Source organism: Nyctereutes procyonoides, unplaced genomic scaffold (assembly GCF_905146905.1).
Source record: "Nyctereutes procyonoides isolate TBG_1078 unplaced genomic scaffold, NYPRO_anot_genome, whole genome shotgun sequence".
NCBI lineage: Eukaryota > Metazoa > Chordata > Mammalia > Carnivora > Canidae > Nyctereutes > Nyctereutes procyonoides.
The window spans coordinates 27,675,051-27,688,287 of NW_026575020.1; the positions used below are offsets into that span (position 1 = coordinate 27,675,051).

The 13,237-nt window shown below is 52.3% G+C and overlaps 1 protein-coding gene across 6 annotated transcripts in view; it reads right to left on the reverse strand.

The window, feature by feature from the left end:
* Positions 1-1,198: 1,198 nt before the first annotated feature.
* SLC43A2 (solute carrier family 43 member 2) overlaps positions 1,199-13,237 on the reverse strand; it is a 42,596-nt gene continuing 30,557 nt past the window's right edge. For all 6 annotated transcript variants that reach the window (XM_055324145.1, XM_055324123.1, XM_055324155.1 and 3 more), the window contains 9 exons: positions 12,828-12,920; positions 11,319-11,452; positions 11,032-11,234; positions 10,419-10,565; positions 7,690-7,828; positions 6,190-6,319; positions 4,210-4,283; positions 2,699-2,822; positions 1,199-2,146 (listed from right to left, as the gene is read on the reverse strand). In XM_055324145.1, coding sequence (XP_055180120.1) covers positions 1,985-2,146; positions 2,699-2,822; positions 4,210-4,283; positions 6,190-6,319; positions 7,690-7,828; positions 10,419-10,565; positions 11,032-11,234; positions 11,319-11,452; positions 12,828-12,920 — 1,206 coding nt within the window. In that variant the 3' untranslated portion in view covers positions 1,199-1,984. The remainder of the gene's footprint in view (positions 2,147-2,698; positions 2,823-4,209; positions 4,284-6,189; positions 6,320-7,689; positions 7,829-10,418; positions 10,566-11,031; positions 11,235-11,318; positions 11,453-12,827; positions 12,921-13,237) is intronic.

The following is a 13,237-nucleotide window of genomic DNA, read 5'->3' on the forward strand; positions in this document are numbered from 1 at the left end:
ATTGAGCCAGCCGGGCAGCCCTTACCATTAAAGTTTTTTTTTTTTTCCAATTAGAATTAACATCTCATAGAACTAGTGTTCGGAGGAAGGATTTGGGAAATGTTGATCTAGTTCTCTCTCCTTTTAAAAAATATTTGTCTTAAGGAATTTTTTTTTGTTTAAATGTTTGAGTGGACTGGAATGAAGCCTAGGAAAATTACGTGTGTTCAAGGTGCTCAACTGTTCATGCAGAGCTCAAATTTGGGTCTGGGTCTGCCCCTTCCTGTTCACCAGTTCCCCTCACCGCATTCTGCCTCTGTCTCTGAGACTCTCTTGGTGTCACTCTGTGTCCTCAGCTCAGGAGGAACCCTGAGTAGGGGTAGGAAATCTGAGTACAGGATGGGAGGGGTCAGGATTCACGGTTTGGCTGGGATAAACAGCAGAGGAGGGGTGGGCCCACACTTCTAAGATGTCTGCCAAGCCCAGTTTGTTTGGGGGCAAGGCAGGAGAGTAAGATATTTTTCCTGGCCCACTGCAGCTCCTAAGATGGCAGTCAGATGGGGAACTGCTGGGTATGGCAGAAAACCTTGTCTTGCCTCTTCGCAAGCTCAAGACAGGCATATGTAGCCATTAACTGAAATGCTAGCAGGGGGATCCCTTACCAGGAGGAAAATGGATTTATTGCTTTACAAAAAGGAGTCTGGTAAAACTAAAAAGACCCAAAAAGTATAAATCTAAAAATCAACCCACCCTGCTGAGCACTCCCAGGAATTCTCAGACACATTTCTGGGGGCAGTCAGGTGGGTGGCTGGAATGCCAGGCCAGCCTGGCAGAGGAGTGGCCTCTCTCACGTAAATAGCTCCAGGGCCCTGGAGGAACCTGCCAGCAGGGGTCGCTGTGGCCCCACAGCCTCAGACCAGCTCCAGGCCCACAGCCGGGCGGCCTCCCGGCCCTTGGGCCTATAGCAGGTCTGACTGGCTGCTCTGCCGGGGGGGGGGGGGGCGGGGGGGGGGCGGGGGGGGCAGAATGATGAGGGCAGACACCCAGAGCCCACACCTCAGCACCACCCCACACACATCTCTCACATACATCACATGGTCACACATCCCACATGTACACACAGCCCCTCACAATCCATCTCCCCAGTCAGGCCAGGACCTCTCTGTCAGCAACAGCCTGACTGCCACCCCCATAAAGACAGCTGTGTGTGGAGGGGGTGCCCTGTTGGTGTGGTTTTAATTCCCTTCAGGTCACAGACTGGATGGAGGGTGGCAGTGGAAACTTGCTCTTCTCCCTGAGGGAGGAGGTGAGGGACTACGAAGCAGCCTTGTCCTTGGCTTCTGAGCCATGCCTGACTATCCAGCCCTCCATCCCCTCCCCAGGCTTTAAACCAGGGGGGCTTCTCCACAGGCCTATAACAGCAGGACAGGTCATAGACAGGCTACAGGGGGCTGGAATTACAAAGGAGTTAGCACCAACAACAGGAAGCGGGTCCTTCCTTCCTCAGGCAGCCTCAGACTGACCAAGGGAGGAGGTCGAGGGGCCAGGCAAGGGGGTGCAGGCAGCGCAAGCCTTTGTCCTTGGGTAGGTGTGGCCAGTGGTCATGCAACCGAGGGGTAGTTGGCAGGCAATAGATGGCAGACCCCTCTGCTTTGGCAAGAGGCAGAATCCAGACACTTAAGGGAGAGAGCCTGCCTGCTGGGGGCCCTCCTTGCTCCCCCTGCAGGCACCACAGAGCCTCAGGACCCCAGGGTCCCCCCGAGGATGGCAGAGCAAAGTCCAAGGCTGCCTTTGCTTCCAGCAGTAGGAAAACTGAACATCCGGGCCCTCTCCCATCCTTCCACAGCAGAGCTCCAAGGCAGGACCAGGGCCCTGGGAAAGAGCGTGGACTCCAAAAATGTGAAGGAGAGGATCCTGAGGGTGCACGGAGGTCCTCTGGGATGGAGAGAAGGACACTGGTGAGTCACTGAAGCGAGGGCAGGCCACAGTTCTGAGGTGGTGGGCACTACACAAAAGCTTCCCGGTTGGATGAGCCATTCAGCTTGAGGAAAAGCTTGTCATCCTCCCTCTTCTGCTGCAGCTGCCTCTCCAGCTGGCGCCGGTAGCAGATGAGGTAGAGGGGGAGGCAGAACCCCAGCATGCTCAGGCCAAGTAGCCCCACATTCACCTGGAGAAGCAGAATTGAGAGTTGCCATCACATGAGGCAGGGGAACAGGCAGGGGAACAGTCAGGGGCTGTGGTCTTTCCAGAGCCCGGCTCAAGACCCTTCCCCACACTCAGTTTTGAAAAACGTGAGGTCACTGGACAAGAAAAGACAAACAAACTGGAAGGTTGAAGCGGTCCAAGGGCCCGTCATTCCACATTCCAGCATCAGAATTCCCCAGTGTCCATGGCTGCCGGGAAGCCTGCAGGGCCCAGGCCCCCACCTTTGACCTACTGATGTGAATGTTCAGGGGTGGGACCAGGACATGGGCAGGTTCAGTGTACCTGGTTAGGGATCCCAATCTTCAGCGGGAGGGCTGCCTCAGAATAAGGTCCAGAAGGGATACTTTTCTCCTCCTGCACAGTCACCAGTCACCAGGGGACCCTGAATCAATCCTAACCAATGTTCCAACCTGCCTATGCTTGGGGCTCCAGAAGCTCCCTTGGGATGTCTCCCAGCTCTGATTCCACAGAGTGGGGCACATGCCTACAGCCCACCGCCCCAGACCCTTCTTACCCAGAGAGGGTCTCCTTGGAGGGGACCCATCATGGCCAGAAACAGGGGTTGCTGCAGGAGAGCGAAGAGTGCACTGACCAGCGACTGCAGTCCTGTGAGGCTGCCAAACTGGGTGGAGGGGTACCTGCCAGGACGATAGGGGACCTGTCACCACAGGCACCACTCTCAGACTTTCCAAACACTCCTCAGCCTCAGCCTGGCCCCAGGTGTCCTGATGCATCCAGGCTGCACCCCTGGTGCCAGAGAAGAGACAAGAGCAACCTGAGAGAATGGTGGGGTGCCTTCTTGGATTAGTTTCTGCTAAGCAGTTCTGTGACTGTGAACTTCTCTTTCAGATTCTGGGGGAGAACCCTGCCCAACCCAGGTGTGCCCCAGGTCTCTGGGTGTCTGGATAAGCTGAGTGGAAGAGTGGTGCCAGGAGGAATCTGCGGCATGGGAAATGGGCCCAGGGAGCAGGTTGGAGGCTGGCCCTGGCTCTGCTAACACCCTCATCCAAAGGAGCATTGTGTAATCACGGAAACTCGGCATCACACTTAGTGGACTTGCACACTCTGCCAAGGCAGCAGCAACTTCCTCCTGGCACTGGGTGGAGTAGGGGACGAAACATAGACCTGGAATGACCCCCCATGGGATGCTATTGGGAGAGGGAGAGAACTGTGGCAAAATCTCAGGGACTGTCAGGCTTTGAAACCCCAGAGGTAGGAAGGGGCTCCCAGACAGGGATGAAATGGTCTTTAGTCAGAGACACACAGCAGAGGGTGTTTGAGTTCCACTTTTTAAAAGATTTTATTTTTAAGTAATCTCTGCATCCAGTGTGGGGCTCAAACTCAACCCTGAGATCAAGAGTTGCATGTTCTATCGACTTAGCCAGCCAGGCACTACCCCCAGAGTTCCATTTTTGAGCCAAGCCCCAGCCCAAGGGGGAAGAACAACTGTGTTAGTTCCTTCTGCACGTGTAGCCTCTTGGAAAATGAGGCAGGTTTCATTTTATCCAAGGCCTGAGAGGGATGTGGGCAGAACCAGGCCCTCTCAGATTCAGGGTGACAACAGTCTGACACATTATGGGATCTGACAGTCCCACATGGGATCTGACAGTTACCCAAGTCACTGCCCCTGCTGAGGTCATCGGAAAATCAACACTCAGCTCTGGGCAGCCAGAGCCCACCCCTGCCCTTCCTGTGAGCAGCCAGGGGCAGTCCTGGGACTGGGCTGAGCAGCAGCCCCTAGGCAATAATGAGCTACACAGGAGCAATGACCCTGGCTGGGGAACTGACTTCGTGTTAGATGCCAAGGTCTGTGGGCACCCAACTGTCTGCCTGCTGACCCACCTCCTGCCAGGTGTGACTGTCCCTTGACACAGCCAACAGAAATCCTGGTACCCATCCCCTTGTACAAGAAGATGAGCCCAAGTGGCAGGCTGGCCCCCTTCAGGACCTCCGTCTCACCATGAGCCTCCCTCAGGTCACTCCCTTACCATTGGTGCCAGGCCACCCACAGCACCCAGCACTTACACGGCAGCGTACAGGCCCCCAACAGCAGAGTGGATGAATCCTCGCACAATCGTGTGCAGGATAAAGGAAAGGATCTGAGAAAGGGAGAGCAGAGCGTGAGGGTCCTCAGAGTTCCTGGGATGCTAAGCAATGGGAGCACTGGCAACCTGGTGTGGGCTCACACCAGATCTCCAGGGCCAATGCCTGAATTTTCAGAAATTTTGTGAGCCAGCTATTAAATGACTAAAAATTAAATTTGTAAACTTACAATCAAACAAGTTATGTTCAAAAAAGGAAATGGATATTCAAAACTCACCATTTCTTAATTATTTTCCTATGTTTTACTATTATCTGTGCTCTGGAGGTTTTTACTTCTTGTCAAGTGGGAGTACCTCATGATGGCGTGTCACCGTGAATCTGTCTAATTCCACAACTGGTGGTTTCATGCTGGCTGAAATCAGCCAGGATGAAAGCATTTACACCATGGAAATTGGCAAATGCTGAGTAAAGGCTCCTCCTGCCTCCACCAAGTCAGGTGTTACGTATGCATCGACACAGCACTAAACAGGAGGTGACCGGATCTCCTACCTTGGTTGATCTGAGGACTGTGCCCGAAGGTCTCGTCCCTGGTCAACCAGGCCCTACAGGCAGGCAGTTTTCCTTCTCCCTTCCCAAGGAAAACTCAGCTTCTCAAAAAAGCCACTACTGGCAGGCTTAGCGAGCTCTCGAAGCACTTGTAAATGATTCCTGAGAAGCACGAGAGCAGTCATTTTGCCACTAAGACCCTTTGTTTGCCCCTTGCACATAGCCCTGCCATCCTGCTCCACAGCCAGGACCTGTTCCCAGGAGTGTGGGTGGTGGAGGGGGCCTGGGCTGCTCTCTGCAGTGTTAAAAGAGGGCTATGCCCGACTATGCACGCGCATACCTGTGCAGGCTCCCCCTTTCCACATTGAGTGTCTTATTGCCTCTTCAGAACTTTTCTTTCAATGAGAACTAAATAAAACAAAAGGCAAATGACTGTCCCTACTGAGCATGGCTCCCGGATTGGACAAAATGGTCAAGACAAAGATCTGCTAGACTTGCAGAGAGGGCAGCTACCAGGAAGCTGGGAGGGTACCAGGGATGCAATGACACTCTTGCTGGGAACTGGTACAAGTCTCTGATAGTTTACTCGGGTCTGCACATACAGTGCTGGCATATACACGTGAAAGTACCCATGGCCACTTGTAAAAAAGAATAGATTCTCACTTTCCTTCTGGATCTGGCTCAAGATACTATCTGGACTTGGGCCAACCCATGGGGAAGCAACGCCATCACTCATGACCCTTCAAAGTTCAAAAACTTGAGAACCAGCGCTAGAATACTTTCATGGACCTAAGGGTAGAGCGGGCAGGTGACAAAATATACTTTGTTCCCAATTTTTGCCAAAAGCCAAGTTTCAAAGCATTAGAAACCTTGTGAAAAGAAATTAAGCTTTTGAATCCTGATGCCAAGTGATCATCACAGTCTTTCCCAGTCTCTACAACATAGATACCCTGTAGGTACTCTTGTACCAGAGGAGCAGATGATCCTACCAATGCCATAATTGGCCAGACCTCTTTGGACATCAGGTTTCATCTGTTTAAGCAAATGCAAAACAAGTAGCCATACAACTCCCCCTTATAATTCCAGGAAATGGTATGATGGTGGTTGGTGTTTGTGGCATGCAAGATGCCCAAAAGGCCATGAAGAATGATATGCCTTCATAGACAAGAGTTTTCTGTGAAAGGCAATTCCAGTTTCATTTAGAGGTCACTTCCAGCATCAAGCACAGAGCCTGGCAGGTAAGAAGCCCTTGATAAATTATAGTGTGCTGGCTGACTGCTTGGTTGAGGTAAAGGAATGAAAAATCACACTGTCTTTGTTGATGGCTTCCATGACACATTATGTCTTTAAGTCTTACTATTCTTTAAGTCTTACTGTCCCATACCCCACCTGGCCTCTCCTTCTCCCCATACCCACCTGTAGAGGCAGGTTGGGAATGAGGCAGGTCACCCCAAAGCCCACAAGCAGCAGGTTTGTGAAGGCAAACGCTCGCATGGCATTGGTGACTTTCTGGATCTGTCGGTCTCGCTTCTTCTTCTTCTCACTTCTGTGGAGACAGAGTACACACTGGAGCTGGATCCTCCTGGAGGGGAAGGGCTCTTCCAAGAAGTCAGGCCTTAGGAGTCACGGCTTGTGGACAATCCAAGACTCAGAGACTAACCTGAGCATGTTTGAGGGACTGTCAGGGCTAGACCTCTACTAAGGACACTCCCGCTGCACACTCTCAACGGAGCGCTGAGTGTGAACCTCAGTGGAGAGGTTGGGTACCAGAAGACAGTTATCAACACACTGCATTGCCTCAGTGGAAACTGAGCACAAATGATGGGGGGGGGCAAAGAGTAGAGGTGCCCGAGTCAGGGTGTGGCAAAGCCTCTTCACACCATTGGCTCCAGCTTCACCCAAATCTGTAGGGAGCTGATGACATGTCAGATAGTAAGTCAAATAAGGGAGGGAGTGAATTTCCCCTTTGGGGGCAGGAGGGGGTGAAGGAGAAACAAATACACAGCAGATGGAACCGGAATGGGCACAAATAGCTCCTTGGCTTTAGGACCTGACCTAGATAACAGAGCATTCTCTGTAATTATTTCCTTGTGAACTTACTATTACCAGTTCCAGTCCCACTACCCACAGATACCTCAGGAACGACTGTGTGACATCCAAGAATGAATGCCAAGTGCTGGATACATACAGGGAGTCCCAGGCCCACCACTTCCTCACTATGTGACCTCAGGCAAGCCATGCCAACTCCTCACTTTGGTTACCGTATTTGTAGAATGGGAAGAACACTAGTCCACGCCTCATCAAGGTGTTGTGAGGCTGAACTGAGATACTGTTTATTAAGTGTTTGGCACAGGGCCTAAAGTAATAAACAGTTGCTTATTATATTAAGGTGGAGTCATGGAAGACAGCGTTTAACATCCTCTGATCTTGGAGCCCAACCCTCACAAAAGCGGGGCTTCAGAACCTTGTTTCATCCTGACAATTATGAACAGACCTAGTAACACATCCTGTGGTTCTAGCAATTTATTACTCCCATTGAGCAGAGTGAACCTTGCAGGCAAGCGGAACTGCTTTCACCTCATTCAACCATTGTGCTATTCATGGGACTGTGGTCCTAAAAACAAAATGGTTGGTCACCTGGTGTCTGCACACAGACCTCCCCTCTGGTTTCTCACCTTCTCTCATCTAGCCAGTGCTCTCCTAACTTCCGAGCACCAAAGAATCTTCATAACTAAGTGATACACTTAAATGTGTGCTGAGCAGAGAGAGCATTGTCTTAAAGCCCTTATGAACAGCTGTGGGCATAACTCCCTGTCGCCTCTCCTGCTGACTTTGAAACCTGAACAGCCCACCCTGTCCCTGACTAATATTGGGCTCTGGGAGCCAGAAGCCAGGGCACTGGCCCTGTCTACGCACTGGTTGGCATCTTTCTCTTCAGGCTCCTCAGAGGTATCTTCACACTCCTTCAGCCTCCAGTCCATGATGTAGCCAATGACAGGGGCTGTCAGCAGGCAGAGCAGCTGGAGCACACCGAAGATGGAGGTGTAGAGGCCAACTGCAGAGGAAAATGGGCTGCGTCATGGGCGGTCCCTCACAGAAGCCTGGGGCTGGTGCTAGGCTGAGTCCAAGACTTCGCAAACACTTCTGGGGTCTTCTACACATCACCCCTTGGTCACAAGGGGCCTGGAGGGAAGCCTAAACACTTTAAACTTTGAAATCAAAGCTGGAGTAAGGGGAAGACACCCTATTCTCTTCTCCACATCTGCTTATTTCTAAGAAATGGCTAATGAAATCCAGTATGTCACAATGATCTCCCCAAGAAGCTCCAGGAAGTATCTATGACTCGGGAACCACAAAATTACCAATGCCTGGGACTGAGGCTTCATGTGTGACCAGCCGTTAGCTTCCTGACTTTAGAAATATTCTAGGAAGGCATCACTCATAGGGGCTCTGATGTAAGGGCTCCAATCTTCAAAGAGCCTTAAAATTGTGATGGGATTTTTTTTTTCCAGGCAAACAGAAGCTGTGTTGACTGCCCCTCCCCGACCCACAGTTCTGGCTGAGAGAGAGGTTTCTCGGTAAAACAGACTGGCTGGAGGGAATGTTGCACTGTTCTCTGACAATCTCCCTGCTTACCGGTAGCCATCACTGCATCAAGAAAGCAAAAGCAAAACAGCAGAAGGAGAAAGGTTAGCAGCTGAAATCTCAAAAGTTGTTATAGGGAAACTGGGGGTGTGGGGGTAGAAGCAGGCTGGTTCTGGGCCCAGCACACCTGCCATTTCCCACCCAGATCTGACTCTCAGAGTGCTGGGGTGGGGGGGGGGCAGTGGGGGAGTGTGCTGAGCTTGACCAGGCTTCTGGGAGCAAAGGCGGGTGAGGTCCAGCACAGGCATCTGCAAACGGTTTCCCATCTGCTGGAGCCTCTGTCACATGCCACCGGGACCTCAGAATGCTGGCTGATGAATCAGGCCTGTGGTGCTTACTAAGGACCAGAATGGGGAAGTGGTGTGGGTGCTGAAAACTGGGCAAACCCAGCCCTCCTATGGCTGGCTCTCTGGGGTCCGGGGAGGAAGGACAGGGCCAAAGCATTCGCCCTGACCCCCAACCGGACATCTGATACCATGAGTCTCCCTCAGACAGCCAGAGCGGGTGCTGTTCTCTTCCACCAGTCCCCTGATCCTGAAGCAGTCCCCCTCTGAGAACACCCGGTTCAGGGTGTCAGGAGCAAGAGCTCACAGGAGCAGAACAGGGAAAACCAATGCCCCGTCAGTTGCAGATTGAATCTCCTGGCCCAACTTGCTCTACTTCTTGAAACTGACATTTTTCTTTTTTAATTGGCTTTTTGAATGTGGGAAATAGTTGGAAAAAAATTCCTCTTTGGCAGCAAAAGATTTCATAGAGAACTAGGGTAAAAGCCCCCAACTCAGCAGCAGGGAGATCTGCCTTCCAAGAGCCACTGAGGGCCTTTCCCTGCATTCTTCAGGGTCTTCACCTCTCTGGGCCTGAGTTTGTAATAAAGGGTGTTTAGACATGATGTATCAGCTCTCCCCAAAGTGCAATGACTATTACACAATAAAAATGTTCCCGTGGTAGAAATTTGGGGAAACATCATTGACCAAAACAAAGCTAAATAGGTTATTTTTCCTATAGGGCTCTCTCGAGGCCTTTACTGTGTCAGTGTTCATCACAAAACTTTGCGAGGGCACGTGAGAGCTCTCTGCAGTCTGCTTCACCACAGGACGCTCATTTTCACAGTGGAACCAGTGTTGTCTGGATCGCTTTGTCATTTCTCCCTTCTGTTAAAGCTCCATTGCTCATCCCTTTTAAAAACTGTATTTGATTCCTCTTGATGCCTAGTGTAATTTCTCCCAGGGAAAAACAATTACGCCAACAACCAGTCGCACACCAACGACGGTGCCAATAAAAAGGATTTACCGACTGTGTTTGTCCCACTTAGAGATGACTAAAGGTGACTCAGCTCAGGCCCTGAGGAAGTCCTGATTTTCTTTGTAGAATCAAAACCTCTAATCAGTTGAAGACCTTGTGTCTGTTTTAGAAAAGTGGCATGTGCGTTATCAGCTCTGTTTACCAAATTTAACAAGCCTCAACTGGATTACACACACAAGGAAGCCTCCGCCTAGCCTTGCTTTCCCGGTTCTGGGTATGGATCCCAGAGCCACAGACTGCCCCAAAGTATCCAGCTGTGCAGGCTGTGCCTGCCCCTCAGCACACAGCCTCTCCCCAGCTGAGCCTGCGGTTTCCCGGGGCGGGGAGATGCTTGGCTTTGGGTCTGACCGCTTGTCTTTCAACAGGCTCTCAGGTGGAGTACTCCCTTCTGCAGTGTTTTCATTTACCAACATGCAAGCCAAGGCTCCTCCTGAGGCAACAGAAAACACAAGCCCCACACCCTGAACACATGTAATTATTACAGTCTCCTTCCTCTGCCCCCTAAACCGGGCTGTTCTAATGGTGACAGGAGAGAACAGTTGGGGCTCTGATCAGCAGTGGATCCTTTGGAGCCCACTGCTTTCAGACCAGCCCAGCCTAATACCTTCCAGGGTGTGGACTTAACCTCTGGCAGGCAGGAGTAACCACCACACGCAGGGTCTCATGGGGATGTGCACGGAGGTCCAGGGGCCACCTACCTACATCCTGATCCCCGCTGACCAGGAACTTGAGAATATTGTTCATGGCGCCCATGTAGAAGATGAGCCTCAGCTGTGTGATGCACATGGTGACGAGGCTGAGTAGCAATATGGGGCTGAACACACTGTGCATGAAGGAGGGGGCCGCTGCGGGTAGAAGAGCGAGGGTGCTTAGGAGACTGAAGGCCCACACCCTCATGGCCCACAGCCCACCTACCATCCAGGGGTGAGAGGCATACCGTAAGGGGAGGCCTGATTCGCTGCCCAAATCACCCTATGCTGGATACAAGGTGCTGGACTAAGTGGATGCTGGACCCGGGTCACCCAAGTGTATGTAATGAATTGGATGCATTCCTCACTCATACAAATGAGCCTTAGTGACGTCATTTGTAAACCAGGGTGCAGGGTGCTGCCTGTCCTTTAGGGGTGAAGTGGGAACTGAGTGAGATAGCACCCACCAAGCCCTCAGTTCCTGCCAGCCCCAGTGAAGGGGGCTGGGGCTTCCAGGTTGGATTGGCTGCCTCCTCCCCATTGTTAAGGTGCGGGTTGGGGACAGACCCCCCTGCCAACATCCTAGGAAGGGCTTCGAAGGTGAGGGTTGCAAGGTGGGTACCTGCAGCGTCTGGCTTGCACTTCACCTCCAGGTCAATGGTAGACAGGCACAGCTTATGGCCCTCCTGCAGTGCCGCTTGCTCCTTGGCGCTCCTCATGGAGCTACCCACGCTGAGGCGGCGCCCCACTGTGGTCACCTGCTTGTAGAACTGCTTCCCTGTGATCTTGTGGTCAAAGCCCAGCCAGCTGAACTTGATCTTCACCCTGGAGGCCACAGGAGAGTGTCCATCGGTGCTGCCCGGGACCCTGGCCAGGGTGGGGGTAGGGGCAGACGCCACATCCACTTACGAATAGTCCATGTCCTCCGGCCCCGGGAAAGGCTCCAGGGGCCAGTTAAAGAAGCAGTTGAGGAAAACCAATCCAGAGCAGCTGGCCCAGACCACAAGGATGATAATGAAGGAGACACCAAAGTCGTAGATGACCTGACAGGCACAATGGGGTAGGCGCAGGGCCAAGGGGCAGAGTTAGCAGAGGGAAGCCAAGGCAGGCAGGGGGCATTTGGCAGCTCTGCTTTCTCTGTGAGAACTGCGTAAGGAGGCATAGCTCTGCCAGCCTGGGTGTCTGGTCATCAGACACCCTGCATTCCAATAATCCCAGCTTACCCTGGCACATCGTTAACCCCCTGTGCCTCTAACTTGGGCCAAATGTCACCTCCTTGGAGAGGCCTTCCCAGACTGCCCCGTCACTGTCACATTGCTAGTTCACAGTGAACAACCCTGGCTAAGATTACTGACTTCTTGATTACTTTCCTTGTCCCTTACTAGTTGAGCTCTCTGAGAACAGGAACCTGCTAGTCTTGTCCACTGACAAGCCTGGAAGACTGCATATGGTAGGTGCCAAAAAATGAACAGATGGATGTCTGACTTTGCTCCTCCGTGAAATGAAATGAGCATACACTGGCATGTACCCTCATGGTGCTGTGGTGGGGATTATGCAAGCCTGATTCTCGGAGTGCTCAGTACAGGGCCTGGTAGGTGGGAAGCCTACTGAGCATGAGCATATTAGCTGTTGTTGTCACTGCCACCATTTATTTCCAACACAAGAGTCCCCAGTGTCCTAGAAGACAGCTGTCCAGGAGTTGGGGGCACGGGGGCAGCAAGAAGAGGCGGAAGAGGAACTTTTAGGCTTCTCTGCATTCCAGAAGTGTAAGAACCCCTAGAAGTCCACAGGATGGCTGGCCCCACATCCACTAAGCACCTCAATTCCCTGGTGGCCAGTCCACATCTGGGGCTCCTCCTCATCTATGGCCTCCCCACCATGTACCACAGGAAAAGGGATTCAACGTGGTGTTAAGGCCAGAGATGGGAGAAGCAGCTTCTGCAGCCTGGCAGGAGCAACAGTGTTTGGAGTGGGAACTGGGACTTATGGTCTGTGAGGTGTTTGCTTCCTCCTGACCCTGTGTGACTTCCACAGGCTCAGAATCCTGCCTGGGAGGGAAACAGCTGAACCAACTTAGCCCAGAGCTGCGCCCTGGCCAATGGAGAGGAACAGCCCAGCAACAACAGTCTGGGGGTGGGGTAACCAGTGACAGACTAATTCACCCATCCCTTTTCTCTACCCCAGCGCAGAAATGCAAAAGCAGCCTGCTGTAACCCCCTGTATGATATACTTGAATTTTCCCTCCCCCATGGCCTGGTGGTTTTCTTTTTTTATTCCTAGGGCCACCAGGTGCATCCTCCCAGGTGTGGGTGGTGGGGAGGGGCAACCCCAGTCCCACAATTACATCCCTCTTCAGAGGAGGCTGAAGGAGCTTTGGTAGGGGCCTCTGCTCAGATGTGAGGCTGGCCACACCCTCACCTTGATTCCCGGGAAGGTGACTGCTGAGGAGGCATAGGATCCAATCATCAAGGCAATAAACGTGGAGCGAAGGTCACCAAACATGTTGGGTAGCTGAAAGACAAGAAGCAAGGGAGACCCACTGAGAGGATGGGCAGCAGGCTGGTGAAGAAGGGAGTCCAGGTATCCACAGGCACCATTTCTTATCTGCTCTCCTCCTGTGTCACTGAGGAGCAGGTAATTACAGCTCATTGGAAATTCTCCCTTAGGACCAAGGTTGATAAGGGAGGTGAGATTAATGTGGAACTCGGACTCCAGATGTAAAGACAGAGCTGTTGGATTCACTGGCTGGTGAGTGTCCCTCCTTCTCTGCTCAGGCACATGCCAGGGACCTTCCTGTCTTTTCAGGGTTACACTGAGATGCCAGGAAG